General features: G+C 41.2%; 3 protein-coding genes and 1 non-coding gene across 4 annotated transcripts in view; 1 reads left to right on the top strand and 3 right to left on the bottom strand.

Annotated features, from left to right (window-relative positions):
* Positions 1-27,480, bottom strand: part of LOC145446089 (acylcarnitine hydrolase-like) — a 282,243-nt gene that overhangs the window by 28,954 nt on the left and 225,809 nt on the right. The gene's annotated exons all lie outside the window — the stretch shown is intronic.
* LOC145446075 (aldehyde dehydrogenase, mitochondrial-like) lies at positions 1,234-10,060 on the bottom strand. The gene is made up of 11 exons (XM_080324258.1): positions 8,907-10,060; positions 5,965-6,069; positions 5,400-5,537; positions 5,142-5,333; positions 4,844-5,083; positions 3,916-4,018; positions 3,617-3,801; positions 2,108-2,272; positions 1,883-2,040; positions 1,736-1,810; positions 1,234-1,612 (listed from the first exon to the last, which is right to left on the bottom strand). Exons 1-11 carry the CDS (start codon positions 9,057-9,059, stop codon positions 1,474-1,476), a joined length of 1,653 nt encoding a protein of 550 aa, XP_080180384.1. The 5' UTR covers positions 9,060-10,060; the 3' UTR covers positions 1,234-1,473.
* Positions 2,368-3,374, top strand: LOC145446086 (glutathione peroxidase 7-like). The gene is made up of 3 exons (XM_080324274.1): positions 2,368-2,565; positions 2,651-2,921; positions 2,994-3,374. Exons 1-3 carry the CDS (start codon positions 2,428-2,430, stop codon positions 3,155-3,157), a joined length of 573 nt encoding a protein of 190 aa, XP_080180400.1. The 5' UTR covers positions 2,368-2,427; the 3' UTR covers positions 3,158-3,374.
* Positions 27,373-27,445, bottom strand: Trnaf-gaa (transfer RNA phenylalanine (anticodon GAA)). Its single transcript has one exon. It is a non-coding gene; the product is annotated as a tRNA-Phe (tRNA).

The following is a 27,480-nucleotide window of genomic DNA, read 5'->3' as shown; positions in this document are numbered from 1 at the left end:
CTTGATTGGGGGATCCGCTTCTACAGCTTGGAATTGAGTCAAATTTGTTTTCCATCGTTTTTGAAGTCGGCGCAACAATTTCATGGGTTTGGTGGGGGAATTTGAAAAAATATATATTTTGTATTTTTAGGCAAATTCAAAATTTTCAAACTGTACGAAATCCGCGAATATTGGTTAGAATGAATTGAAATTCGGTGTGCGTCGTATTTTAGGGCAACCTAACGATTTAATCACGTAACCTGCAAGATTCAGGAAAAAAGGTTATTTTTGAACAGAACAGCCCTATTGCACATACATCATGCAACATAACACAGTATGTGAGTATATAGGCGGAGGCCAGATAGCATAGTGATATAATCCACAGCTACAATACCAATGGGTAGTGGGTCCGAGGTGGAATCCAGAGTTCCATCGAAGTGTTGGAGGGTTATCTTGGCTCCTCCTCGCCATCTCATCCGCATAAGCGGTGTCTTACAAGATGCCTATCGAAGTCGGCCGTGTTACAAGTCGGCAGATACAGAATCAAAAAGAAGGAATATCGGTCTATGACCAATGTAATCGACCATATGACCATACTAGTAACACCATGGATACCACAAACAACCACCATGTATCTCGATTCACGAAAATCGACGAGCATGCTTTCTAGTTTGTTTGGTAACTAATATTTTTCTCAAATATTAAACTAGAGCTACCGAATTTTCCAAGTCTTCAACTAGAATTACTCACTTTTCAAAATCCGCAACTAGAACTACTTAATTTTCAAAACCTGCAACTACAACTACTGAAAAATGTCAGTTGACTGTCAACTAACTAAATGAGTAGTTCGTTCAAGTCTGCTTGAACCAATCCATGGGTGAGAGATCGCGCGATGCACGGACAGACAGTTCCAATGTATATATATCATTGGACAGTTCCAACCAAAAATGAAGAAAAGTAGTGCATTTCTAACATTATGTGTGAAAACGCCTACATGAAGGCAAAATTTTGTCAAAATTAAGTTTTTTATTGTCAAAAAATGTTAAAATTTTCATATTTAGTGCAAAATCGTCCGTTATTTTAGGTAATAAAATCGCGGTAGGCCTACTCATCAGATGCATATAAATATAGGCTACTCAAAATTCTTGACTGTAATATAAGAACAACCGCATGGCCTGATCGCTGGTCGTAAAGCTCATATAATCCATATCCTGCAGGTCACAAAAGTAACACTTGACTCGAGAGAAATCAGACTTACAAAATGTACAAATTGTATTGAAATATTTGTTGCGAAATTGAGTAATGACATAGCATGAGAAATAAATGTGTACAATCCAAGATTCAACCTTAACAAGGCTATTGTAACTTCGGATATCGCAATCTGTGACGAATTCTCGCATTTCTCACTTCGCACATGCAGGTGGCTGTTAGGCCTACGACAGTTCATAAGGCCATCGTAGATGTGCTTTGTTCATATAATCCACCGTTCGTCAGCTATTCATTTTCTACCGCGGTATCTTGTTGATCCAATTTCGTTGAACTGTACTCACGGACTTTCAATTGATTTTTGATTTGTGGAATTTTCAACGTTACAGTCTTGGTTTCAGAGAATTCTTTTATCGCATCTTTACCCCTGCGAATTAATACATTTTATTATCATGGAAAGGATTTATATACATATCAACTTTAAATGAACAGAAAAGGAGAACACCAGGTATTTGTATTTCTATACTTAAACATATATAGCTTCTCTCACATTTCTTTGCCCTTTCCCGACAATTTTGTTCCTCCAAAGGGTGTTTGCGTCGCGAAAGCGTTATAACAATTGATCCTTGAATGTAAAAATAATACAATATACAATAGCTCATCTCCGGTTCAATTTCATGAAAGTGTTTGGACTTACCAAACAGTGCCTGTTTCCAATCGACTCGCGACATCAAAGGCTGAGTTGATGTCGTTGGTGAATATCCCGGCGACAAGTCCATAAGGCGTATTGTTTGCCCTTCGGATGACCTCATCAATCGTTTTGAATTTGAATATACATTGTACCGGTCCGAAAATCTTTTAAAGAAAATTCGTATCATCACTACAGTTTTGTGTTTTGTAAGCTGTATTTATAACAACTTACTTCTTCCTTAGCAATGCTCATGTGGTCCTCCACTTCGGAAAATACCGTTGGTTGCATAAAAAAACCTTTATCTCCGTGTCTCTGGCCTCCGCAAAGAAGTTTCGCACCTTCCTTCTCTCCGTTTTTTACGAATTCGAGAACTCGGTTCAGAAGGGGTTCACTGATCTGAGAGAGACGATTAGTTGTTACGACCGTTAGATGTCGACATAGGGCTACAAAACAACATTCGAAAATAGAGGCACCTGAGAGACACATGGGAAACCGATTGCTTAATTTCAGGTATATCACAGAGAACGCGGCAACGCGCTATACTTATTAAGATGGACAAGTTGCTCTGGCTTTTGTTTTGTTGCGGACTGATTTCTTCTGGTCATTCAAAGAGTAAAGGCGGATTATACTCGTTCAATGTGAGAAATCTCAACAACGAATTGACTTCTTTGGAGTCTTACAGAGGGAAGGTATAGTTAGTGTGCTTCAATAGTGCTTGTTACAAGTCTCAAGCGAGGTGATGGAATTAGGTCACATTTCTTATCTGCTGTTCAGGTAACTCTCGTTGTGAATGTAGCAAGCGAATGTGGTTACACGGACGAGCATTATAAAGAGATGGTCGCATTGTACGATGAATTGGCGATTGAAAACAACGAACCATTTACAATACTGGCATTTCCTTGCAATCAGTTCGGCAACCAAGAACCGTACGAAAATCACGCGATTGCTAATCACGTGAAATCGCAATACGGCGTGAAATTCCCGCTTTTTGGCAAGACAAAAGTCGTGGGGCACGAAGTTGATCCAGTCTTTAGCTACCTATCAAGTGAGCGCTTCTATATGTCACTTATGTTTTACTTCGTATATAATATATGTGATAGGGTGCTTTTCATTACAGAGAGCTCTAACGGCCATGAACCCACTTGGAATTTTTGGAAATATCTTGTGGACGAAAAAGGACAAGTTATCGGTAATTGGGGACCGCGAGTATCGGTAATGGATTTGAAAGGCGACATTATTGCCGCGTTGGAACGGTTGAAGATGCAGCGCATCGAGTTGTGAGGGAAAGGAGAATATACCATACCACTCAGCTACAACCCGGAACGACTTGCTATGCATTAATATGCAGTAAATATATGGTCATACGTGCGAGTCGGTTTGATGGCTATTGTGCAATTATCTTGGTTTTCGAGCAAAGTCATTACGAAAAGCGGGTGCTTGCAAACACCGCCTTTGAAAGTGTATTGTTACCAAAAAATAAAATGGCGGGGAGATATAACCTTTGTGTGAGCAGGATCACTGAATCTATTGTTTGAAAAGCAGCGGAAGTAGGCCATACGCTGCTAAAATCCCTAAATTTAGTAGTCTTTAGCCATAACATGCAGTGCGTAAAACCTGTCAAGAGAACGTCCTTCAGGGATAATTCCAAGATTTTACCTGCATATGGCGAAATACATGCATGTAACAGACCAAATTAAGTTGTGAGAACGAATGCGACGCAAAGATAATTTGCCAACAAACCTGAGCGCTCTGTTCACAAAAGAGCTCGCAGGGTGGCGCTACAACACGCTTCTTGGCCCTGGCTACGCTCTTAGTGACGAATTCATCGTATATGTCTTCGTGGACAAACGTCCTTGACCCGGCTGTGCACATTTGTCCCTGGTTCATGAAAATTGCTTGATGCGACTGCTCGACTGCGTTGTCCACTGAAATATAACGACACTTGCTATTAAGGAGCCTAATGACAGCGTGAACCGAGAAAAACCCTACGTATATCGTGTAATTGTGGCAGTGTTAGACCAATCCAACAATACGCTTACCCTCTGTATCAGGAAGAATGATGATTGGATTGTTGCCAGACAGCTCCAGATTTAACTTCTTCATGTTGCTTCGTCCAGCTGCTTGCTCGATGAGTTTTCCCACCTAATAGAAAATTTCAAACTTTGATTCATCTCTGATCTGTGAATGTCGTCACCCATAGAGAAGCGTGTACTGCACAGTGCACACTGCACAGTCAAGGATAGGAAAATGCATGCCATAGTCCCATTGCTTGGGTCTGTCTTGCCGATGTAATACGGCGTATATATGCGTTACAGGGATGACTTCCCTCGGATCATTGTAACAAGCAATTTAAACTGATATATATGAGAAAACTGAACAGCAGAAGTGATCAAAGTAGCCAACATTAGTACTAAGTAGAAGTAGAAGTAAGTAGTAAATTTTTAATCAAGCACAAGTGGAAGTAGCCTATCCAAGACATGTCCAATTACTAAAGTGGAACTAGAGAATGAAAGTCCCAGAAGTACACAAGTAAGTATAGGCCTATAGTTTAAAAAGTAGATATGGTCGGGGAGTCGCGGCTAATCGAAATGGAAAGATGTATCTTCGCAACTAACGCAAAGAGAGTGATGACAGTACGTACAAATTGCTACAAACGTTGAAACCAGATTCAGTGACCGTAGCACGGGGGCTATTTCACGCAGTCCGTATTATAATTTCACTCATACAGTGATACAAACTCATCAAAAAATTAATTTCATCTATTCAAAATTCAAATGGTAAAAAGCAAGTGTCTTGCCTAAAATCTGTTTAAGTCAGGATGAGTGGATGTAGTGTAAAAACACAACCACTTGAGTCAGTAAATAGTAACAATAAACTGAGCTGAACTGAAAAGTACAATTAAGCAAATACTGCTTGATTACTCCGAAAAAGTAGAAGTCGTTACCGACCACCTCTGGATCAACTTGCCTTCACAGTTCCAGTAAATGACACCATATTAACGTCGCTATGCTCAGCTATCAAGCTTCCCGTTTCACCGTCTCCCGCCACTACATTGATCACGCCTGCGGGGAATCCCGCTTCTACGGCGAGTGAAGCGACAAAAAGAGCGGTCAGAGGCGTCAGCTCGGATGGCTTGATCACAACTGTGTTTCCGCAGCACAGCGCAGGTCCCAATTTCATGGCTAGCGTCAGCAACGGCATATTCCACTGAAATGCATAGTAGATTTTCAGAGGTGAGCTTCGAAGATATTTTATCCTGCAGTACCGGTAGAATTAGCCCGCATACTCCAAGAGGTTGGATTTTTGTAAAACTGAGGTAATCGCCATCGACTGGTACGGTCTTCCCGTGTATCTTATCGGTCCAACCAGCGTAGTACCGTAAAATTTTGGAAATTCCCAAAGTGTCCATGAAAAACGTGTGCGTGTAAGGCTTGCCACTGTCGGCACTCTCAAGGCACTGTGAAACAAATTGTCGTATACATATCCCGGGTATCGGTACTCAGAAACTGAATGGCCATCTTACCGCGAGGTAGTATTTGTTCTCGTCTATCTTGTCGGCCAATTTGTTCATCAGCACACCTCTGTCTGACGCGTCCATATATCGCCATTCTGAGTACTTTAATGCGTTTCTGGCAGCTATCACAGCTTTGTCAACATCGTCCTGTGTGGTGGATAATGAATAACAATGTGTATATTTGAGAAATGGGAAGTGCTCGGCCGTCGCAAAGGAGTATACGAAGCATCCACTATATATATGACATTCTATCCCACGCACTGGATACGACATACGATGTTGGCTCGATTTCAAGTAAGCACACACAGGATACAAATTTCTAACAATTCCTTGGTTTGTATATCTTGCCTAATAATGTAATGCTCATTGCCCTTTCTTAAATCTGATATGATACATAAAAACGATGCTTGTTGTCTCAAGTGTTATAGTTCCGTTTGTGGAAATCCGAAGTTTCGTGGAACACTGGCATCCGTCAACGTAACGCAAGGGATTTCGCGTACGGTTATTACATCAACGACCGTGACCGATAGCGTATGCGTGGGGCTGTATTTTTATAGACATGCTTATTGCTTACCTTGTCAGCTAGCGACACTTCTGCGTTGATCTCTTCCGTCGATGGGTTTAGAGTTGGAAACGTCTTTCCGCTTTGCGAATCGAGCCATTCATTGTTAATAAACATCTGAAGAGATAACGAATTCTTAGCAGTTTAAGGACATCATATTTTAACACCCGTGTAGTTCCTTAATTATTGTATCTTACCGACTGTCATCTTGTCTGACGACAGGAATGGCACAATATCAACATAATCAAGTCTCCGGATACACAATGTCTATAATCGTTATCGACACGGTCAGCGTAGCAATGTTTTGTTGATGCTCCGTAACAAGGCGTTAACAATAATGAGCGATAACGATAGTGGTTATGTATACTTGCTTGTCATGGGCTGATATAAAGCCAATTGGAAAATTTCATTGTACACATGATGTTGCAAATTATTAGTAAACATGCTACAAATGACAGTATAGTTTCTTATTGGGCGATATGCATCCTAGCTTCGATGGTACTTTGATTACAATTCGATTCGCAATTTGTACCCATATCTGCGTTTAACATGTTAAAAGAATTCGACACAGTGTAGTTTTTTTGACAGAAAATTTGCACAAACATAATTATAGATGACATGGTTTGTATTGGAATGTTGCACAGCCAAATGATAAATTCGTGTTCACTGCATAGTCATTTGTTAACACTCGTAAATACTATTCGCCATAATCATTTATATTTCGTAATTCACTCACGCCTTCGATAGGAAAATTGCTAAGCAATTCGATATAATTTCGTATTTCATTGCTAACGGGAAGTAGTATCATCAACGCAGCAAGTAGAATTCGATATTGTAGCGATCGGCATAGTTCCATATTATGACATTCAGGTTCCCGTCCAACCAAATATATTGTTACAAATGGGCTGGAGGGAGAATATCAGATCATCGCTGCGCGGCACGTGACACTTTTTCTACGCCAGTCTGTGGGTAGGGCTCAGGCCACACTAAAACTAGGTTACTAATGAATGCAATAATACTTCACCCGCCTCGATACTAGCGTAGTGTGCTGACATTTTGGCTTATCGACATACGCAATTATGCAAGCATGGGGTTGTTTGTTTTACTGTAACCCAAGCCCGGAAAACGTGTTATGTTATTTTGAAACTCCTGTAATAATGTATACACCATCGTAATTACCAGGTTATTGTCCGATATTTATATTTTTTCAGTTATTCGAACTAAACTTTTATGTCAAGCCTATTACAAATTGTCTTACTGTTTCTAATGGGAATTTTGGGGTGTTGATATTCATCTCACCCAAATTATATTCGCACGAAAATGTTCGACAGAACTATGTCGTCATAATTACTTTATAACGAAACGCATACTTTACTCGCTGTTACGTAAGATATGACTGGAATTATGACTAAATCCTTCGAAAGCGAGTATTTCCGGTCTCCGCCAGGCGTGAAGTAGATAACGAATCCGGAGATAGGGATCTTATCATCTCAGCCGACAATCTGTAGCGTCCGAGCTCGTCGAATTTTACGATCGCGTGCTATGATGCATCCGCTATGCGTTTGTGCATAAAAAGGCTCACCGAGTATATAGGCTGTATTGTGGAGCCTACGACACTTCCGGCGTTATCTGACCCCGAATTACATGAAGGAATGCGATAGCCAGCGTGGTATTAATAAAAACAGCGGTAAGTTTACGCAGCAACGTGGCGTATCAGCGTGTCGTTAAAGTGGCGAAATTTTGGGTTCGTAGTTTCCATGGTTACGCTCGCTATGAGTAATCGAATCGAGGTATCAGTTATTGCTATATTGCTTATAACTGATCTGGTTGACATCGTCTTGTATTCGTCATACCGGATGAGTCGTAATATATATATACTATTTGCACGGATATGAAATCGACACCGCATATAGTCATGACTGATGATACCGCGTAGCAATTTACTGTTTGGACCTATAAAATTTGCTTCAAACTACAATATCTCCTGTCTGGTCGTAGCTGGCAGTGTCCGTCCAATTACAATTTCACATGACGAAGCGTCGCGGAGTCTGATAGAAATACGCGCATCCCAGCATATATGAGCACTGAGCAGTCCAACTCTTAGACACAAGCCTCTGTAGTGTACAGTGTGTGTTATCTGGCACTTGATTACTAGAGTCATTGTGTCCTTCTTTCATGACCGCCCAATAAAACCGGGAGTGACATATGCGATACTTGACTCACAACATCTCCGTTACCGTCGTCGACAGCAATTTCGGGCCGACAAGCAAATCGCGGAACGCCGCTATGGGAAAATTGATTTTGCATTGTCGAATCCCGTCTCCGGCAGCGTTTACAAGCAATTACAGCGAATGCGTCAGTCGCAGCGCCCGCTTTATGTACTCCATAAATTTGCAACGATATCTTATTTGTTTACGGGTACATTTACACACGGTATGTGCCGCTGATAATAATTTTTATGCGCTCATTTAAAACCGGGACGGCCACCTATCAAGCTTCAACCCAATACACGCGTCACTTTGTCAATACATTGTACGTGACTGCACCGTACTTTCTGTGAGTGACATTCTTCGGAGCATTCGTTTACAACTATATTCACAGGGCCGGGATTCTGATAAAACTGCGTATTATTATAGAAAATGAAAAGCGTTGCTGAGCGCTGATAAGTTTTGTTTAGAGACGGCTAAGGGGGCGTTAAGCTCGTAGTAGCGGTTAGACATGAGTATAACACAATATAATTTGAGGATGCGTAAGATTTGGTTGGGAGCTATACTTATAATATTGCCGGACGCGAATTAATCTGAAAACTTATTCTGCTTACTCTCGGGAGCTATCTATTCACACTTCACACCGAAACGGCAGAACGAAACCAATCCAAAATTGAATTACATAACAATCTATCCTTGGAGTTTTCGCTGTACGCATCAAAACGAATCAAAACAAACACGACTCACCTTAGTATATTTCACCTCGGGCTTCGGATTCGGGGGCGGAATAGGCCAGGGCACGCACGGGCTCGACGCGCCTTTGCCTTCGCAAGACCCGCTGATTTGTTTTTGCGCTGTCACGTCTTCGCCATGTCCCTGTTCGACGATCTGTGTGCTCATGCTTGAAGGTTTTGCTTTCGCTAATAAATATCTAAAAGTGATGAGATAATTTCTACAGTTAGCCTGGTTTTGCAGTGGTTTAATATTCCGCGCTGGCCTGCACACGTCTACATAATTATATTATGCACCATTTCAATTTGCATGAGAGCAAACGGAAAAGAGCTAAACGTCCCGAAATACTATATATAAAAGGTTTAGAATATCGTTGCATCGGCACCCCGGGATATATTTCCGTTGGCTGTTGGCTGACGTATACTGTCAACATTAAATCGTCGCTTGTTTTATAGGAGCAGCTCCGGCCATTTCTTTTTTCCGTTATTCCCGGCGAGCACGGCTCCCTATTTTGTCACCTATTACGAAACAACGGCGTCGCCGGGATTTTTTCGCGTTACATTTTCGAAGTGGCGCGGTCGACGACAGATAGATTAATGTCATGATTGAGTGAATTCTATCACGTAGGAATTGGTATCACACGCACTCTGTGTAAATATGTGCATAAATTAATATATCTTTTCAAAGTGTGACCGACAAACGTAATGAGACGCCAAATGTACATCGCTCTGGATACCGGCCAGCGGTGTCAATGCATAGTTTCCGGTAGCGCAAATCTGTGTAAAAAATGATGCCCTATTGCGACAAATCCGGCGGCAAACTACTTTCGGAATATATATGTCACTCAAAGCCGAAGATTAATGTATCTATCGTTGAAATAGACATTTTGAATTTGGCACGTACACAATCCGTACGTTGTCATGCATAAACAGCAAATTGATTATAGCACAAAGATGTGTCAGTTTGTCGATACCATGAGAAAACATCATTGTTTATTTGTATCTAAATATGATGTGTAGGGTGCAGAACATTGATCAATATAGAAATAATTGTGTAAGGATAGCACACATACAATAAAACTTTGGCCAGTGGTGCTTCTAAACAATGACTTTCTACTTATAAGGCCTATTCGAAATTCGCGAATAAAAAGCACCAGATCCTTATTTCAGCATAACCCGAATCGACTCAAACAACTGCGTGCGGAGAAAAAGATTTCCTTAAGGATACACCGCGCCCATAAACACAAACCATACATACTCCATTGTGGATCCAGACTTACACGGTTCACGAAGTCAAATAAATATATACCAGAGCGCCTATATAGCAAAGTAACAGCTGCGGGCTGAGTGTGGAGATTTAGGCGATTAAATACACTATACCTGAATTGTTGGAGAAATATTAAACTTTGCGACAATAGATTTTACACATCCGTTTTATCGCCGTTACAAGCCACACCTCTGTCGGAATGGGAAATGCTCACCGGTATACCAATGGACGGGGCACAATGCTATTTATTGGCGCAAGCGGCGAAGAAAGTACAGGCTATCCTGTTGTTGTACTATCTTTAACTCGCGCCTTTTGCATTTTTTCTTTCATCAGAGCTAATGTTATCACGACTGATCAGCAGACATATTGAAATAAATAAGAAAATCACATAGCGATCGATGCACTGCAAAATATCTCATTCAATTGAACTGTTTCTTCTTGTAACGCCTTTAAAACATTCCTCGTTATCCACATAATTCCGAGAATGCATAACTGAAGAGCTTCAATAAACCGGGTTTAAAGGCCCTGTTCTTATGATCGTCCCATAAACGAGAAAGTAAATACCAAAGATTCGTTTAGTGTGCTCGTGTGCATAAGGGTCAATAGATGGGATGCACTTATAACAAGACTCACATCTTCTGGAAAATATGACCCAATGCGCATAAAACGATTTTGTTCAGAGACCTGCCGACATTGCTGTCCGCATCGAGATTTACAGTTAGGATTATCGTCCAGAATAATGCAATGTTATACGAAGAGATGATGGTCTATAAAGGATGAGGATAGTGAACGCTAAATAAACTGCGGCACATCTTGCACATTGACGTCTATTTTCCTATACATTATCATTATCAGTGTTACATTTCTTTAGTTAGGAGTTTATCGTAACGCTGGCATAGAGGACCTTGCAAAATACCGACAACGCCCGGATCACTGATAGGTGTGTAAGCTTTACTCGACGCATGAAGCAAAAATGCGGAGATGTGAGTAACATCCGAGCTATTTAAATTAATGTCGCTATAACTTCTAGCGATAAAGATAGTTCAGTCTTTACAGCGACGTTGCCATTCGCCGGGTCACTAAAGGAGGCATCGTTTCCATTTAATGACTGTAATCAATTCCTGCATCTGTGATAAGGAAGGGCGCGTGGGCGGTATCAGGCTATCTAATGGTATATGATAGGATCAGTCACCCGGCCAAGATCTGTATACTCGACTAAGTCAGCTCGAAAACATTTGACTTAACGCAACGTCTGCATAGGGACCGTTAATGTTCATCCAATCAAGTCCAACAGCAAACAGTCCCAATACGCTGCGGACGCTAACTGAAACGTTGCTTGATAGGCCATGATTTGGGCTTGTTATTTATGTACGCACATGCACATGCAGCTTTGCTTGATAGGACCAAATAGTCCCGCACATTATTTCATAGTAACGACTGTAGTGATGACGGTGTATAAGTCAGAACTCTTCCACGCAACGCGCGCGTATCAAATTTCGTCACGCCTTACGACAACTTTATGAAATGCGTAATCCGTATCATTATACACTTTCGGGCGTCAGCGCGACTTTTCAAGAACCACAAAGCGTATGCGCATTGCGCGAATGCAAGAGAGCGTACATCGGACCATCTTCCCTTTTGAAGTTGTCGATATGTCGTGCGGTAGTTTTGGTGATGCCTGACTGATTGGTACTGAGACGTGCAGTGACATTGGATGTGATAGGCTTAGATCTGAAATATTGGTCACGGTCTCTCGAAGATGTTGAATTCTCCGAATGCAACTGGTGCACTGTGTGTAGTATTAGTATACCATGCACAATTCCGTGTGGCATGCTGATACATATCGAATGGTGACATATAGTGAGGTCAACTCGTAATAAATCAACAGGAATTACAAAATGATTCGATTTATTACTGCCCAGTGCCCAGTGTCCAATGAGTCCAACTCTCCAGTCTTCACACGTATCACCACAGCGTTACAATTAAATGCTACGATGGAGAGTAGGCCTACCATAGACATGGCAAGATTATAGATTATCAGGCCAACAAAAAGCGATACGCACGCAAGAGCATTTTATTTTTAATTCCTCTATTCTCTCCTCATTATATCAAATACATATGATGATAGGACCAGTTTGCCTGATAGAGATGCAATAACCTGGTAGGGGTGCTGGCTGTGTATCCATCGCGATCGATGTTATACGCTTGATGCTGATTCCAGTAGCTGGAAGCTAGAGATATATATGGTATTTGGCCCACACGACCAACGCTTTTGCTGATCGGCGCTTCGGAAGGCTGCTTGCTTCGTCCTACAACCGCATATTGATATAACAAGCTCCAAATTTATCATCCGACACGTGCGGAATTGGAAACAATGATAGGCAACGATGTTAATTCGCCACTAACAAGGTTACCCTTAAAATTGGTAGGAGTAATTTGGCATCCAGCGTGCCTCTTGCATCTATAGGTGTAGTGTGTACTGTACTCATCGATTTGAAATTGTACAGGTACATCATACCAAGTGGAACATGTGTGTGACGAACACATTTAAACCGAATAAGCACCAACAAGTTCAAATTCGACATGAAAAAATAACAACCCGGTTGGAATCAAGCTTTGTCATTTTGTAGTGGATACAATACAATTATGCGGAATGTTTTCCGTAGCGGATGATTTTGAATCATATATTCCATAAGCCACCGACCAATTCGGTTTTCGATTATATTCTCGAATCCGTTACATTTCCGATGGGTACGAGAGTTGATAGCCTTACATTCTCTCCCTAACTCGTAAAACTTGTGACACTTGCGACAGTTTACTTAACAAGACTCGAGTATCCTCGTCGGTCTCATAATTCGTCAATAAATCATACCACTGTCAAAATGAGGTAGCAAATTACACATTGCACCGACCAAATTTATCATACGGAATTCCTATCCCGCGAAGTGCATTCACGAAGATCGCTAATCACACAAAAATCGCCATCAAAGCGACGAGTGGCGGTACAACATTTTTTTGCATCTCGCGAAGATGATATCGTACAAGCAATTAATTATGTCAGATATTTTGATAACGTCGGAAAGAACAATTCCGTGTGCAAGACATGTATTTGTTTGTTCGCCTTATCGTATATTACTCGACCTCTTTCGATAGCGTTTCGCGCTGGGAAATCAGAGAAATGGGAACGTTTTCATATGATTCACAAGTCTTCCTTATCCATTCGCAACTTATAGATCTAGTTTATGTTTGCGTATTTGTCACAAGAGTAAAAAACAATCAATCCAAAGGCAGTTAGCTTTGAGAGCTGGTCTACTCTGATGAATCAAAGTACAGCAAACAACGACTTTGTTGGCTATCTTGTGGGATGTCGGCAGCGATTCTAGCGTGGCACTTTCTTAATACCACGCGTGAAGTCATTTCTATCTTGAAAACACATGCTGAATCTTTACATTATGTAATGATAGCCGCTCGATCCGTAGACCACACAGCCGCAAATCATGTAGCTGAGAGAGAGAGGGAGAGACAGACGGTTTTATATCGAGACTACACGACGTATAAAACAGGTATGACTTGTACGTGTGGTATACACAGTTGCTTATGGTTAATGTGCTACTGCAAAGTACATGTATGTAGTTTATTCACCCTGAACTTTAGGCGTAGGTTGTGATCGGCGAATTCTTCTCCAATGAACCAACAGATAGTATAATTTTATTTTGACATTGACATAATTTTTTATCTGTTCAATTCATTGAACGCAGCAGACAATAGACGGGCGTTCACTGGGTGTGTGTTTTTGAACAAGACATCAATATGATTCTGTAGTCACAGTGAAATCTCGCGGTGTTACTTTATTGTTGAATCTCGATTCTTGCCTTACCCAGCACGGCCTCGCCACGCCCACGTCTGTACACGGTCCTGATTTGATTTTTGAACAAATATCATCGTCGATTACTTTTCAAATACTTTTGGATGGATGTAGAACTTTGAATAATAAACAATTGAATAATAAACTGAAATGAACCGGAATACGATTGTTGATATACAGTGTTTTTTCAATTCTTTCCTAGTTACTGAGGATTACCACTGATGAATGTCAGCAGAAATTGTTCGGGTTTATTTCAATAATCCTAATCTTAATATGTTATTCAGGTGATTAGTTTACACTAAATTTATGCATAATCGGACATACCCAACAGTGAAGAGAAATTATGTCGTTGGGTCAAAAGATTTGCATCCAGTCTTTCAATATCAAATCAAATAGGAATCCGCGGTTTCAATGAATCGCATCCGCTATGAGAAAATGCTTGTGTACAGTATAGGGTGACGGTGGTTGCGTCACAATGTTGCCTTTCGTGTTGCTCGCTCGTGCCATTGCCGTACCAGGTGCTGCGGCCTGTCACGCTGTTCAGGTAAAGGTAACGCACTTGATATCAAGTGCACACTTCCATCATTTATCTAATGATTCACGCGGAAATTGGGTACTGAAAATAATGGAAATCGGTCCAAGTTGCGGTTGGTATCGCGATATTCCTCTGCTATTGAGGTATGTGTGACAGAACAGGAAAGTGATTCTTTTATTGTTGTGACGCACGTTGATAACAATCCCCTTTTACGAAATATCAGCATATAGGAATCTCGCTGTATACAACAGTCCAATTAAATGGTACTTTATACCCGCAATCGCGAATGCCTTTCGTAACGCGATATCAGTGTTCCGTTTATCTTTGAATTACAGTTTCGGAACAGTCTCTATACTTCAGTTCAATTTCACGTTTATATAGGGGCTCGTCAAGCACATACTCGACAGAGCATGTTTATTGCCCACTCGGATGCGTTGACGATAAATCAACAAGTTACGCGTGGGTAAGCAGTCACTAATCTTCGGCGTGTGGCCACCAGACATGGGGTGATTACTTCGTGAATGTAATCGATTGCGATTACGATTACTTCTGAATGACGCGATTACGATTACGATTACGATTACAGCAAAATCAGGAAGTAGTCGATTACGATTACGATTACATTGGAAAAGTAATCACGATTACTCACGATTACAGTTATTTTGCATCTTAAAAGTTATATTGGAAGACAACATATGGATAGCACTGAAACTGAGAGGCCTGATGAGATAACAACTTTCTTTATAAAAGATGCAACATTCGTTTGTTACGTCATAAAGTAGCCTACCAGTGCCCATTTTGTAGAGGACGATTTATCACACCCAACGATTTGCATTCTTGCTACGTCCGCAATTGCCGCACCCAAAATTTCCTTATAGGGTGGAGAGCGAGCTCGAAAGGGAATCAAAGATAGGCTTATTTCGTAAACCAACACAAATTATAGACTATTTTCGAGAGATTTCATGAACTTGAAAATGTTCTACGACCATCGCGATTTAAATGTCTCTATGTAGTTTGATTTTGAAATACATACGTCTCCTCCTCAAGAAAAAAAGCATGCATAATTTATAGTAACAGGCATTTAGGTGCCACTCAATACCGCGCCACGGCGCACCAAAAATCATATGCAGTTTCGGCCAACATGATAATCCACAAAGTGTGCTACTAATGAAAGACATTGGCCGAAACTTGGGGTATGAGTCCATTGTCAATAGCCGAACTGGGTGGGCGTGACTTAATAGTCTGGTCCGTCCAATTTGAGCCCACAATGCAAATGCCACCCGGGCACGCACAGAGCATGGACGGACATGGCAATTCGTGTTTGCGTCTCACGCAAGTATTTCTTTTAATCTGCTACGTCTGGGCGAGGAGGATATACAAGCCGATGGCTATGGCGACAGGTTCAAATGTTGAGTAAAGCATTGTGAAATAACGATTGGCGCCCGTTTCAAGCAGAATCATATGAGAATTAGAGAAAGTGAACATAAAATTCTGCCTTCAACTTAATACAGATAAAGTAATACAAGCAGCCATTACGAGAAACGGCTCGGTTATGATATATATCAACAGCTGTTGATTCTTAATGCTTCGTCGTGGAAACCATAATGTTTTATTTGACGAGTAGGCCTACAAAATTTCAAACCTTTGTCCGGTGTACGTTCGTGCTACATAAGCCTACAGCTCGCCAAGCAGCAACGGTCAAACTGCGTTTAACTAAGCATACCAAACATCAATACATAAGTTACTATTTTAAACTAGGCAGAGTGGTGATTAACTATCCCGATAACCTGATATACAGCAGGGTGAGTGTTCTTACAATCACACCAATGTACATCGAATATCTATTCGCTATGTGTGGATAGCTGGATACTTCATACATCCGCAATGACGAGCAAAGCTATAGGCCACTTCTGACGTAATAATGAGCAGTGTCATTTTGAAATCTGACGTTTGTGCTATCACTAACTGGTATAATCCTTGTTCATGTTAACGAATGTTCAGTTTATGTCATAGTCCTGTACAAATAAAAAGTAATCGTTCTTTCACAAAGAAATCGATTAAATATGGGAAGTAGTCGATTACGATTACGATTATTTGGGAATTTTTTCGAATGTAATCGATTGCGATTACGATTACTTGAAAATGCTGTAATCGTCGTAATCGATTACGATTACTAATCGCCATTACCCCATGTCTGGTGGCCACTGGCCAGGTGGTAACCGCCGTGGATCCACGTACGTCTCCATCGCACCTCTAATAGTATATATCAGATAAGTAGGCTTATATTGATACATTTCTCACAGAAATATGATACCCATAATCTCATTCCCTTCCCATCGTACAGTGTGATGGGATTACACGAGAATTGTTATATGAGATATTTATGCTTCTCTCTACACCAGATATTATACAGATACTATCAAAGTATCTGTCTGGATATATGAAATCCAAGCTGCGCAGTGTTCAACTATAATGGTGTGGGTGCTGTAGTCTCCTGGATTCACCTATGACCTCGGACTGATCGTACGTGGAATCAAATGGCGCAAGGCGGTACGAAAGAATAGCGCACCTGTCAGAATGAATCCTCAATCCGAGCAATATTCCCACATAAACAACTCGCTGGGCCGAGAAAAATGATTCGAGGCTCACGGTAAAAATTGTGTCGCTTCTTGAGGGTACACACAAAACATGGTGGGAGGTTACTTTTTGAAACTCTTCCCAATACTTTATACTTCTCAGATATATATTTCCACAGCCCTATTCAGTTGATAAGTTCCGGAGTCTTACATAGAAAGTCTACCGACGGGAAGGAATTCCTAAAACATCGGCTCATTATGTAGATACTGAATTTATGCATAAGCTGGAGTGTGTCCGCTACAATAAAGAATAGCAAACGTACGCTACACGTATAGACAGGTATAGAGACACATTACGGAATTTACCCACTCCAAACTATATTCAGGACCTGAATAGCCAATCACTGAGTCGTTATCATAAATTACAAATTTCAAAGGATCGTGGTGGCGATAAAGTCGCATGTTGACAAGTTTGCGTATCTGCGCTTTCCGCCTATCAGTTTAAGAGGAATTCGCCGCTAAAAGCGCGTGTGGTTACTATAACATTCGATTGCAGACATACACTTGATTTTATCAAGCCTCCCACTATCGCAAGCGAAATCTATGGTATACATAATGTGATTGCTCATAGATGTCACCGGAAAGCCATCGTAATGGAAAAAAAAATAGAATGTGCGATTAACAGAGTGACAAAAGATAATTTTACGGGGAATTCGTGGAAGACAAAATCTTGATATCAAACAAGAAATGGTGACGTCGCCTTGCGCTGTCTTCGTTGGTTATTCGTGAATCAATTAAAACAGAGCCTAATAAATTGACAAATATAATATTTTATACATCTGATACACTAGAATTTTTTATTCACTGTTGTTATACTTTGAATGCATGCGGTATAAGGGTTTTCCACGCGACACAGAGAGACATTCATCAATAAAATTGCTGCAAATAATAGGAAGCGATATGGATGAGCATATGCTTCCATCGCACCCCTCTTGATTTATTAAAAATATATATTTTCACGCAATATCGCAAATGCTGCTATTGTGGACAAACTAATCACTGACGGTACTTCAAGTATACGCAATGCGACGCCTATGCGATTACTTATATTTTGATAGGCCTCTCGCTATGCTATAAAGTTCTTCTTGAGTATGCTATACCCAGGGTGTCCTGTAGACACGTGCGAAAGTTTCTCCAAGTAATATATGGTCGATTGGAAAAGAAAAAAAAAATTATAGTTGCTACAAATATGTTCAATTAATAAACTTCGTCGCGACTTATCGACACCTTTCAATGCATTACAATACTGCATGCCCAACATTTAAAAAACAGGACAGCGTTCACGTTTCACGCTTCGTGGCGTCATAAATTGTTAGTATAGATGTAGCAGTAGTGTCAAAATGCATAGAAGAACGCCCCCCAACTTCACAAAGATATATTGCGAGAGAGAGAAATAGAGAGAGAGAGAGAGAGGGGGAGAGAGAGAGGGAGAGAGAGAGAGAGATGGGGTGGGAGAATATGATAACAACTGTGCGAGAGTTCGCACCCACCGAAAGAAACAAGCTTCGCGCAATTACGAAAGCGATACAGCATGAATTCGTCTTGCAGCTCGCCAAACACATTGGTTCCTGCTAAAACAGCGTTTCTTAACCGGTGATCCCTTGAAGTCCAGACACACACTAAACTCATACAAATGATTGAGGGCTCGCAAATCATGGCCATCATTGGTTGCAGGTATAATTTAACCCGATCAGTATATGATTGTTACTGTTGTGGTGGTACTTCGTGTAAAGGCGTATGCAGGGGATGTTGGGGTTCGAATTCGCAATCCCGTCCTTCTGAAATGCTAATTCTATGTCCAATATTTGTAAGCTCATTTGCAATTAAGCAATTGGTTGGCATCGCACTGTTGCTTTCCAACCGAACAATACGATGACACTATCCAAGGCGAAACCTCGGATTCTGCATTGGTCTCTGAGTGGGAGTAACAGAAATCATACACACACGTATACTATTTTAGTGGTTTTGTTATTTTTATTCTCTTTTGACGCACAGTTCATATTGTTAGGGTTACCATATTTTGGGAATCTGAAAAGAGGACACTTTGTAAAAATTCCAGACTTACAATACCGGAGCAAAATCCGGAAAAATAGGTAAATATATTAGTTGGTTGACTAAAAAAAGAGCATTTTTCCGACTCGTGTCCAGAAGTATACACTTTTTTTTTTAAAAAAGAGGACATTTGGGCGTCCCCCGTGGACACCTTCAAAAATGTCAAAAAAGAGGACAAATCCTCTTAAAAGAGAACGTATGGTAACCCTAATTTTGTATACATCAGTAATCTATAGTAGTGTATTAGAAGTGTTGTTAAACGTGTATTGCGGTAGAATTTTGATTTTATGACTCAGCGAAAATTGGGGTTCCGCGATGACTTGCAGATTAGCGTAGGTGTTCCCCGTGTCAGTTAAAGCTAAGAACCACTGCGGTATAACGAAAGCTCCAATCACTACATGTCTACGTTATGACATTAGGTCACAACAAGATAAACACGCGTATATATATACATACATACGTACATAATATTCCTTACCCTATACAGGATCGGTTTTATCTGTACGGGGTGACGCTCGTAATTCCCGCATGGCATGTCGGTTACGACCGCATGACATTGGAGTGGAATCGCAACCGCACATCGGTAACTTTATAATCGCGAAAGATAAACATTGCGTTGCGGGACAAGACGAATTTATCGGTAAATGTAGATAAAACGAGATTTGTCATAATCCGTAAAATTTTACAATTCGAGAGTGGTGGCCGACGGTAAACACAATCGACCGAGGGGTTACCGGCACTTTTAGTCATTTCGAAATGGCTTTAAACTCATTTTTTCTCACGCCTTTTCCGCAGTTTTAATATCCGTGCGATGCGACTCGCTAGAAAGGTATGCGAAATATACTGTGCGATATTGCATTCACGATAATTCAGTCCGCATAACTGCAGATTGAAAAATTCATATTCACTCCGAAGAGAAGTCAATTTCATTATTCTTAGTCAGACAGGGCCGATGATAGTAGGCCATATAACATTATAAAATCAATCATGTAGAAATACAAGTTAATGCTCATTATGTATCCGCTTATTGGCCATTCACCCATTGCGTGTTGGAACAATGATATACGCATAGTAGCACCATAAGTGTCTTACAATGGCGTGGACATGAGAAAATCTCACGGCTCATTGCGATTGGTCTACGTCACACTTTCCATTTGGCTAAAGGCAATTTGACGGTAATTTGTGACCGACTTGCCAAGCGCGAAATTTTATAAAATTGGTATCAATCGAAAGCTACCGAGGTCCTGATTACGAAATAAAACACGCGCGGCATTATCCACTTGAATTTCAGCAGTAATGACCCACGCCTAGTATCCCGCGCCCGTGTTGCCCATCCAAAGGCCCTGGGTATATTACTTACCTAATAACCCATAACAATTTAACATCCCATACCAGGGATCATCGGATTTATGAAGTAGACTAATACATCTATAAATTCAATATTTTTGTGTTAGAAATGATAGAATCCAAACTATAACTATATACCAACTATAACTATAGTCTTTGTTAATTATTATTAATATTATTATTTAAGTTAATACCAAAAATACGCTGTAAGACTGGAATGCACACTATTTCCCGTCGCATGATCTATGTTACGCCTGTTAGGAGTAACGACATATACCCAGATTGTGCATACGTGCAATGCAAGGGATAAGTGTACTGTATATGCGAGTACCGGTATTTGACAAATTGGACATTATCCAGTTTCATTGACGGGACGGTGATGAATAATAACACATGAAAGTCATTTTCTTGACGTTCCGACAATAGAGGCATTGTCGCGTCGCTCAATTATAGAAATATGAAAATTTGATACTCGACAGAAATGTTGAATCAGCGCGATCAATGATGAACGACACGCAACTTCCGAACGATTAATCGGAAAATGATTCGTCAAAGTCTTGTGACGAGTGCATTTTCGGTCACGGTCGATTGCAATCTGTCTTGTCGCCATCGCGACCGCGTGCCGTAAAGTCATCCATCATGCTCACGAGCCAACGCGCGGTATTCGCTTCTGCATACGCTCGCAGCGGAGCTTGACAAAGCTGGCGAGAATTTCACCACCCACTTCAACAAAAAGATGGCGATTATCAGAGGTGGTCAGTAACGAAGTGCTAACGTAGGTTTTGCCTGCATGCTTGTACAGGGGTGTCAAACTCAAATTGTGTCGCGGGCCGGATGCAAGCCTTCAAATCGCTTGCGGGCCGGACCAGCCAGCTGCAGTGGGGGCCTCCTTTAGGTATCCAACCGTAACTTCTGGGGGCCTCCGCCCCCAGACCCCCCTTTCGCATCTGTTATTGTGATCTATCTTTCACCCCGGCCAGGTTGGGCCAGGTGCTGGATTCGGCCATCTCTATTATTGCATGTGTGCAAGGATAGACTACATCAAAACTAAGTAATTCTACCGCATGCAGTGACGTGATGATTATCGGGATATACGGGACTTTTCTAACAAATGCAGAGATTTGATGATGATTGACACATCTGTACGGAATCATAATCTTGCTTGGTACACGTATTTCCATGTTTATTCGTTATTATTCTTGAACAAAGCGCATAATCTAAATAAGGGGGCCCTTCGACCAGGGGGGGGGGGCGGGCGACCGCCCACCTCGCCCACCCCAAAAGCCACCACTGGCCAACTCATTCCAAAATGTTACCCCGTGCTCTTGCTTTTCCATTGAATACATATATAGATAATACACGGATCTAGGGTTTTCAAAGTAGCAGGTGGCAACACCTTTATTCACGAATAATGGAGTTGGCAAAAATACAAGGAGTGTACCGGTGAATACAGTCAAGAACCGCTAAAACAGTGGCGTTAGGTTAACGACGATATAAGTTGGCATATTCTAGGCTCCATTTGATTTAGTCGTAATCTGGCGTCAGCATATATGCATTGTGAAGAATACAAGATATTTGTTGAAGGAAACGTGGACGTTGGAATTGATTCTATAATAATTCAACCGCGAGTCCGGTTTCTCTCATGTCTGGGAATCTATTGGGTCGAAAGTGAATAACTACTTTAGGTCCAATTTGTTTAAAACTCTAAACTTAGTGTGCACTTTTTGACTTCCTGAAATTGGAAGCCTATTTCACCGACTTTTTACTAGTGGTAACTAGAGTGAAACCACAGTGCCGTAGTCGGGTCTCGGGTGGTTATAATGGGGCCTATGAACATGGAAGTATTTCCTGCAAAAATCTCAAAATTTGTTACAAATGTGCTGGAAAATATGAGAATGTTTCATTCTACTCAGAATTGCTTCGCGGGCCGGATGAAATCGTTTGGCGGGTCGGATGCGGCCCGCGGGCCATATGTTTGACACCCCAGGTACTACATAGTCAATATGGTTTATTGGTTATATGTTTTTAGACTCTATCATACTTCAGTTTTTTTAGACAAAACTACACACTCTTTTCACTTTGGATTTCGTAATGAAGAAGACAGCTTTGAGTTATTGTTGCATCGCTTTTATGTGTGAAATCGTCATCACAACTGGACGCAAGAGCCCATGTTTCGTGGTAACCGAATTTATCTTCGAAAATGTCATTATTCGTAGTGTCATCAGTCATTTTGCTTTAGTCGTGAAGAAGCACGCCACAATTTCAAAAGTGGATGGCTAGCCCCTTTGATTAACTGCTATCGACCCAATCCACTTGCCGAAACTACTTACATTGATCAATAATCGGCAGATTATATTTTCATCTGAGCAAGACACACACAATGTACAATGCGATGTAATGAACCGATAGGAGGATGCCGAACGACCAGTTGCGGTCTCTTAAACTGGGATTAACATCGATCTAGTGCCCGATGTCACAGTTCTTTTTCGATGTTAGTCTCTATTCCACGGCTCTGTCTTGCTCCTTCCATTCCTTGTGAGTGAGCTCTTTCATCGGTACTGATTTGGGCTTTTTCTGTCGCCGTAAGAACAGAGGAGCCCAACCTCCGACGCGGAATCGAACCTGGGCCGCCCGGGTAGAAGGCGCTTATCGCCACCACTACGCTACTACTTTCTAGATCTTAATTTTTTACTTCTACTTGAAGTAGTTTTGAGATTTCTATGTAATTGCTATTTCTACTTGTAATCGAGTCGAAAATTCCAACGTTACTTCTAGCCTACTTTTACTTGAGTATCATAAAGCTGATGACTTTGAGCACCTGTGACGAGTATTATGAAACGAAATACTACTTATCTCAGAACATCTGATGTTGTTAATGCTACTTTGACATACTGCTGGTGCTAACTGCTGACAGTACCGGTCATTGCAGTGTTTATATGAGTTTATACCACTACTACGTGAAATAACGCAACTCACAATTCGTTTTTTACACACTCAATCACCATTTCTCGCACAGACCGTAGCCCCGCTTGCATCGAATTTGAAATGATGCGGCTAATATATTCGGATTAGTCTCGTTTCTTGTTGATTTCGGTACAAAAGCTGGTGCCAACATCATGAAGTTTATCTACTCCACCCCGCTTCGTAACCCTGTAGTTACAGAACACGACTAGCGAAACTTACATTCATAGAATAGGCCTAAATATGCAAAGCGCCGGTCAATCCGGCGCATAAATCATATCTTGGCGAGTCGTGTCGAAATTTGAGCATTGAAATAGACACGCTATTTCAACGGATCACACGCGACCGCCTTCATCAGCCTCTGTTAGTTTCGCGAGAGGCGCTTCAGGATTTCGCGAAAAGAACTGACGGACTGCAATAGACAATCGATCAATCACATTAAACGATGATTTGCTAAAAATAGAACATAATTGTTTCACGTGCCATTCACTATTTTAAGGATTATCCTGGCATACTCGCGTGCTCGTCGATGTAGAGTAACGTATTTTTCGTAGAAGCCACGTTTTTAAATCTTATCTATTATCTAAACTAAAGCGATATGTATTTGTAAATTATGTTTGCAGGTATCCACGGCTTGAAATAGGTAAACTTTACAAGATTAATTCTAACGAACACATGATTAGTGGGAAGACATTCCCGCGGTACCTTGAACACGAGCAATGAATGTTATAACGTTATCCCCGATTGCGCGACGAATTGACAGGTAAATAAACAAGATAATGTGAGAGTTTACCACACTGGGCTGAGGCTGTCACAGGCCCGACTCAGCATGGATCGAAAGATACAATCCATGCTCATTTAGAATCTCCTAATTAGACCGCAACATCTGTTATCGCTTTGCTCATCTGCACTTTGAACCTGAAAATGGGCTGTCGAATACGATACGACGCTCCTGAAGGATATTCAATATATTTACCTGCGTTGTCAGTGTTTGCGTTGTATCGCTAACGTAACCTTGCGACTGCCCGCAAAAGAATGCCATGTAGTTCAGGAATCGGATGTATATCTTTTGTTTCAAGCTGTTCGCGACTTCGCGTTTCAGTTAAATGAATTCCAGCGTCTAAGTTTAGGGATTATTTTCAAATCTTGACTTCGTTACGTGCCTCAAACGGATGGGACATGCTGTGACCGATTCTTCGCAAGATCACGAATGTTGGATCGACTTCCTATCGCTTCCCATTAAGCATTTTATCCCACGACACATTTTTTTAGCGGAGGATTTGTTTACATTTTCAGGCCCCCGTTACATGCAATATGCACTGCTGCATTCTGCATTACTGCATTCTGTGAACCTATACTCACGCAGCTGTACCATCTGTGATGTGATTTACATGCTATCACGATAGACTTTCAGGAACCATCGTATGGTAACAGATGAGTTCCGGCGGCTTCTATTAGGACGGGCCATGCCTTAGTAATAATTACGTCACTATCATGATTTCCAGATCATTCGAATTACAATCGCGACCGAACAAATCAGGATCAATTTATTTTCACTTTGCGTATTCTCGATGGCCCCTAATTATATGAATAATGATGTCAAAGCATTTTAGTATCTGTTGCAAATATCAGATATTATTTGGGATTTATTGCGGTTGATGGTATCAGGCGAAAGATTGTGGCGTTAAAAACGTTCCCCGAAAAATAATGAACATAGCTCATCAGATATGGCCTTAGGTATGCACACAAGAAGTCGAGGACCCTTACCAACATGTAAGCGCGTCCACCAAATTGAAACATACCACACTTACAGATTGTAATCTATTCAGAAATTTGACGTGTTCTTGACATGATTGCCATCATAAATGCTGCGTCATAGATTAGTTTGGCATCACCACGCATCAGCATATGTGACCGTGACTATATCTCTGGTCTAAAGCGTATATAAACCGGAAACTGTATCAAGTCGGAGGTGATGCATCAAATACGTAGAGGCATTCAATTACCAGGATCATATTTGACTTCCTCTATACACACCCCGCTTGTCGTGTTGTCAATAGTTTGTTTGCAACCGCCCACTTCCAAGGTACCTATACTCCCAAATCAAAGCGCGGCCGAGCCATTGTAAGTGTATTTGTTCAATTAACAATAGGGCGTAGTACGCGCCTCCGCAGCTCGCGTTGGTCCTTCAGCTACATTTCCCATCAGAATGAATCGCCATCAATGCCGGACAAAATCATCCATAACACTTGGAAGTCGGTGGCGATGGGCTGTGATGCGCCGGTACACTCATACATCACAAGTTCGTTCACCTCTCTGCGAGATCGGACGGTTTTCTTTCGATAGTTTGCTTTGTCAACACACTCAACCTGATGCTTATTTCGTTAGACGCTTTATGGAGCCATTTTACGGCGTAAAATTCGCGACTTTGTGATTGAAGCTCTTGCGATTTTCTCGGGTGGATGTTGTACTACTTCGACTGGTAGAAAATGACTTTATACAGCTTCGTCATGGTTGGTCGATAAATAGTGAACTCGCAAGTTCGTATCGTAGGCAAAATTGATTTAGATGGAAATAAAGATACGGCGTCTAGTTCGTGATGAATATAACTCATTGTACTGACCTTTTAATTCAACAATAAAAATAGCTGGACAATTCTAAGCGTAATCCGTACCTATATAGCAGTGTTAGGAATCTCATGGATGACCCGAGTCAAGGTTTTTGAATGCCTTGACTGGACTTGTGTTACCGCCCTATGAAACGACGTGACTTGAATCGGACTGAACGCATTAGAAATCTGGACTAAGCCCTGACTCAGAGACAAATTTGCAAGTCCAATTTCAACTCATACTCCGCAAAGCATTCTGAACCGCTGCGCAAGGCGCAAGTAACGGCCACGTCGTCACTCGTCAGTACCATTTCCATTTAGGTTTTCGATATGTTTGATTTAGTCAGCAACAGCATCGCAGATGAAACATCTTCGGTTTGTTCCTACACTCGTGGCTATAATTGCTTTGACTAGGATCGGCATAATATTTAGCATGGAGTATGCGTATACCCCGTGAGTGAGTAGCATTCTTGGCGAATTGCAAAAATAAGCGGTATTGTCTCTAGGGCTGGGCACAATGATTCGAGTAGGACTACTCGAATCTGAATCGACTATAAATTTTCATGATTCGAGTCGAGTAGTAAAAGACGATTTTTTCGAGTACTGAAATTATACGCTTCTCACCACTGAAAGTTATTTTATCAACGAGAATTATAGTTTCGATACTAATTTCCACTGCTGAAGCCTTGAAACCTTGATTGTCGGTATCGTAGCATACGAAACATATATAGTACAAAGCTACGAAGGTTACTGGACGTAGCACATTTCCGAAGTCATGATTATTCCACAACATTGTCACCAAGTGGAATAAAAGCGGTATGGTCGAAAAAACACCAAAGTATATTTAATGGTATGGATAACAGGCATTATATTGGTGGCGCATATACGGTGGCGTAAAAGGTACATATTTGAACTTTGACATAATACATTCTGTTACGGCGTCATAATGAGGGTTACTGGAATCCCCGACTCGACTCGAAGCGTAATACGTGATTCAGAATCGAATCACTCAGGTACTCGATTTTGCCCACTGTATGAGTGTATGTTTCATGTTTGTGTGTAATGTGTATTTTGCTTTTCACGAATTAAAAGCAATGAAAATAGGCTAAATAATTTCATTTCGGAGATCTACTTCGGAAACCTATCCTATGTAGCGTGACGCGTCAAAATAGAGGTCCTTTTCTAAACTGTAAAATTTTAGTGACAAAATATGCCGCGACCCGGGATTGAACCAGGGACCTTCAGATCTTCAGTCTGACGCTCTCCCGACTGAGCTATCGCGGCGACGGGGATGGCCAGTACGGCAGTGTTGGGATCAA

The sequence above is a fragment of the Botryllus schlosseri genome, chromosome 9 (assembly GCF_051294905.1).
Source record: "Botryllus schlosseri isolate E-star chromosome 9, Bs_hap1, whole genome shotgun sequence".
Classification (NCBI taxonomy): domain Eukaryota; kingdom Metazoa; phylum Chordata; class Ascidiacea; order Stolidobranchia; family Styelidae; genus Botryllus; species Botryllus schlosseri.
The sequence above is the reverse complement of the archived record's forward strand: the minus strand, read 5'-3'. Positions and strand labels throughout refer to the sequence as shown.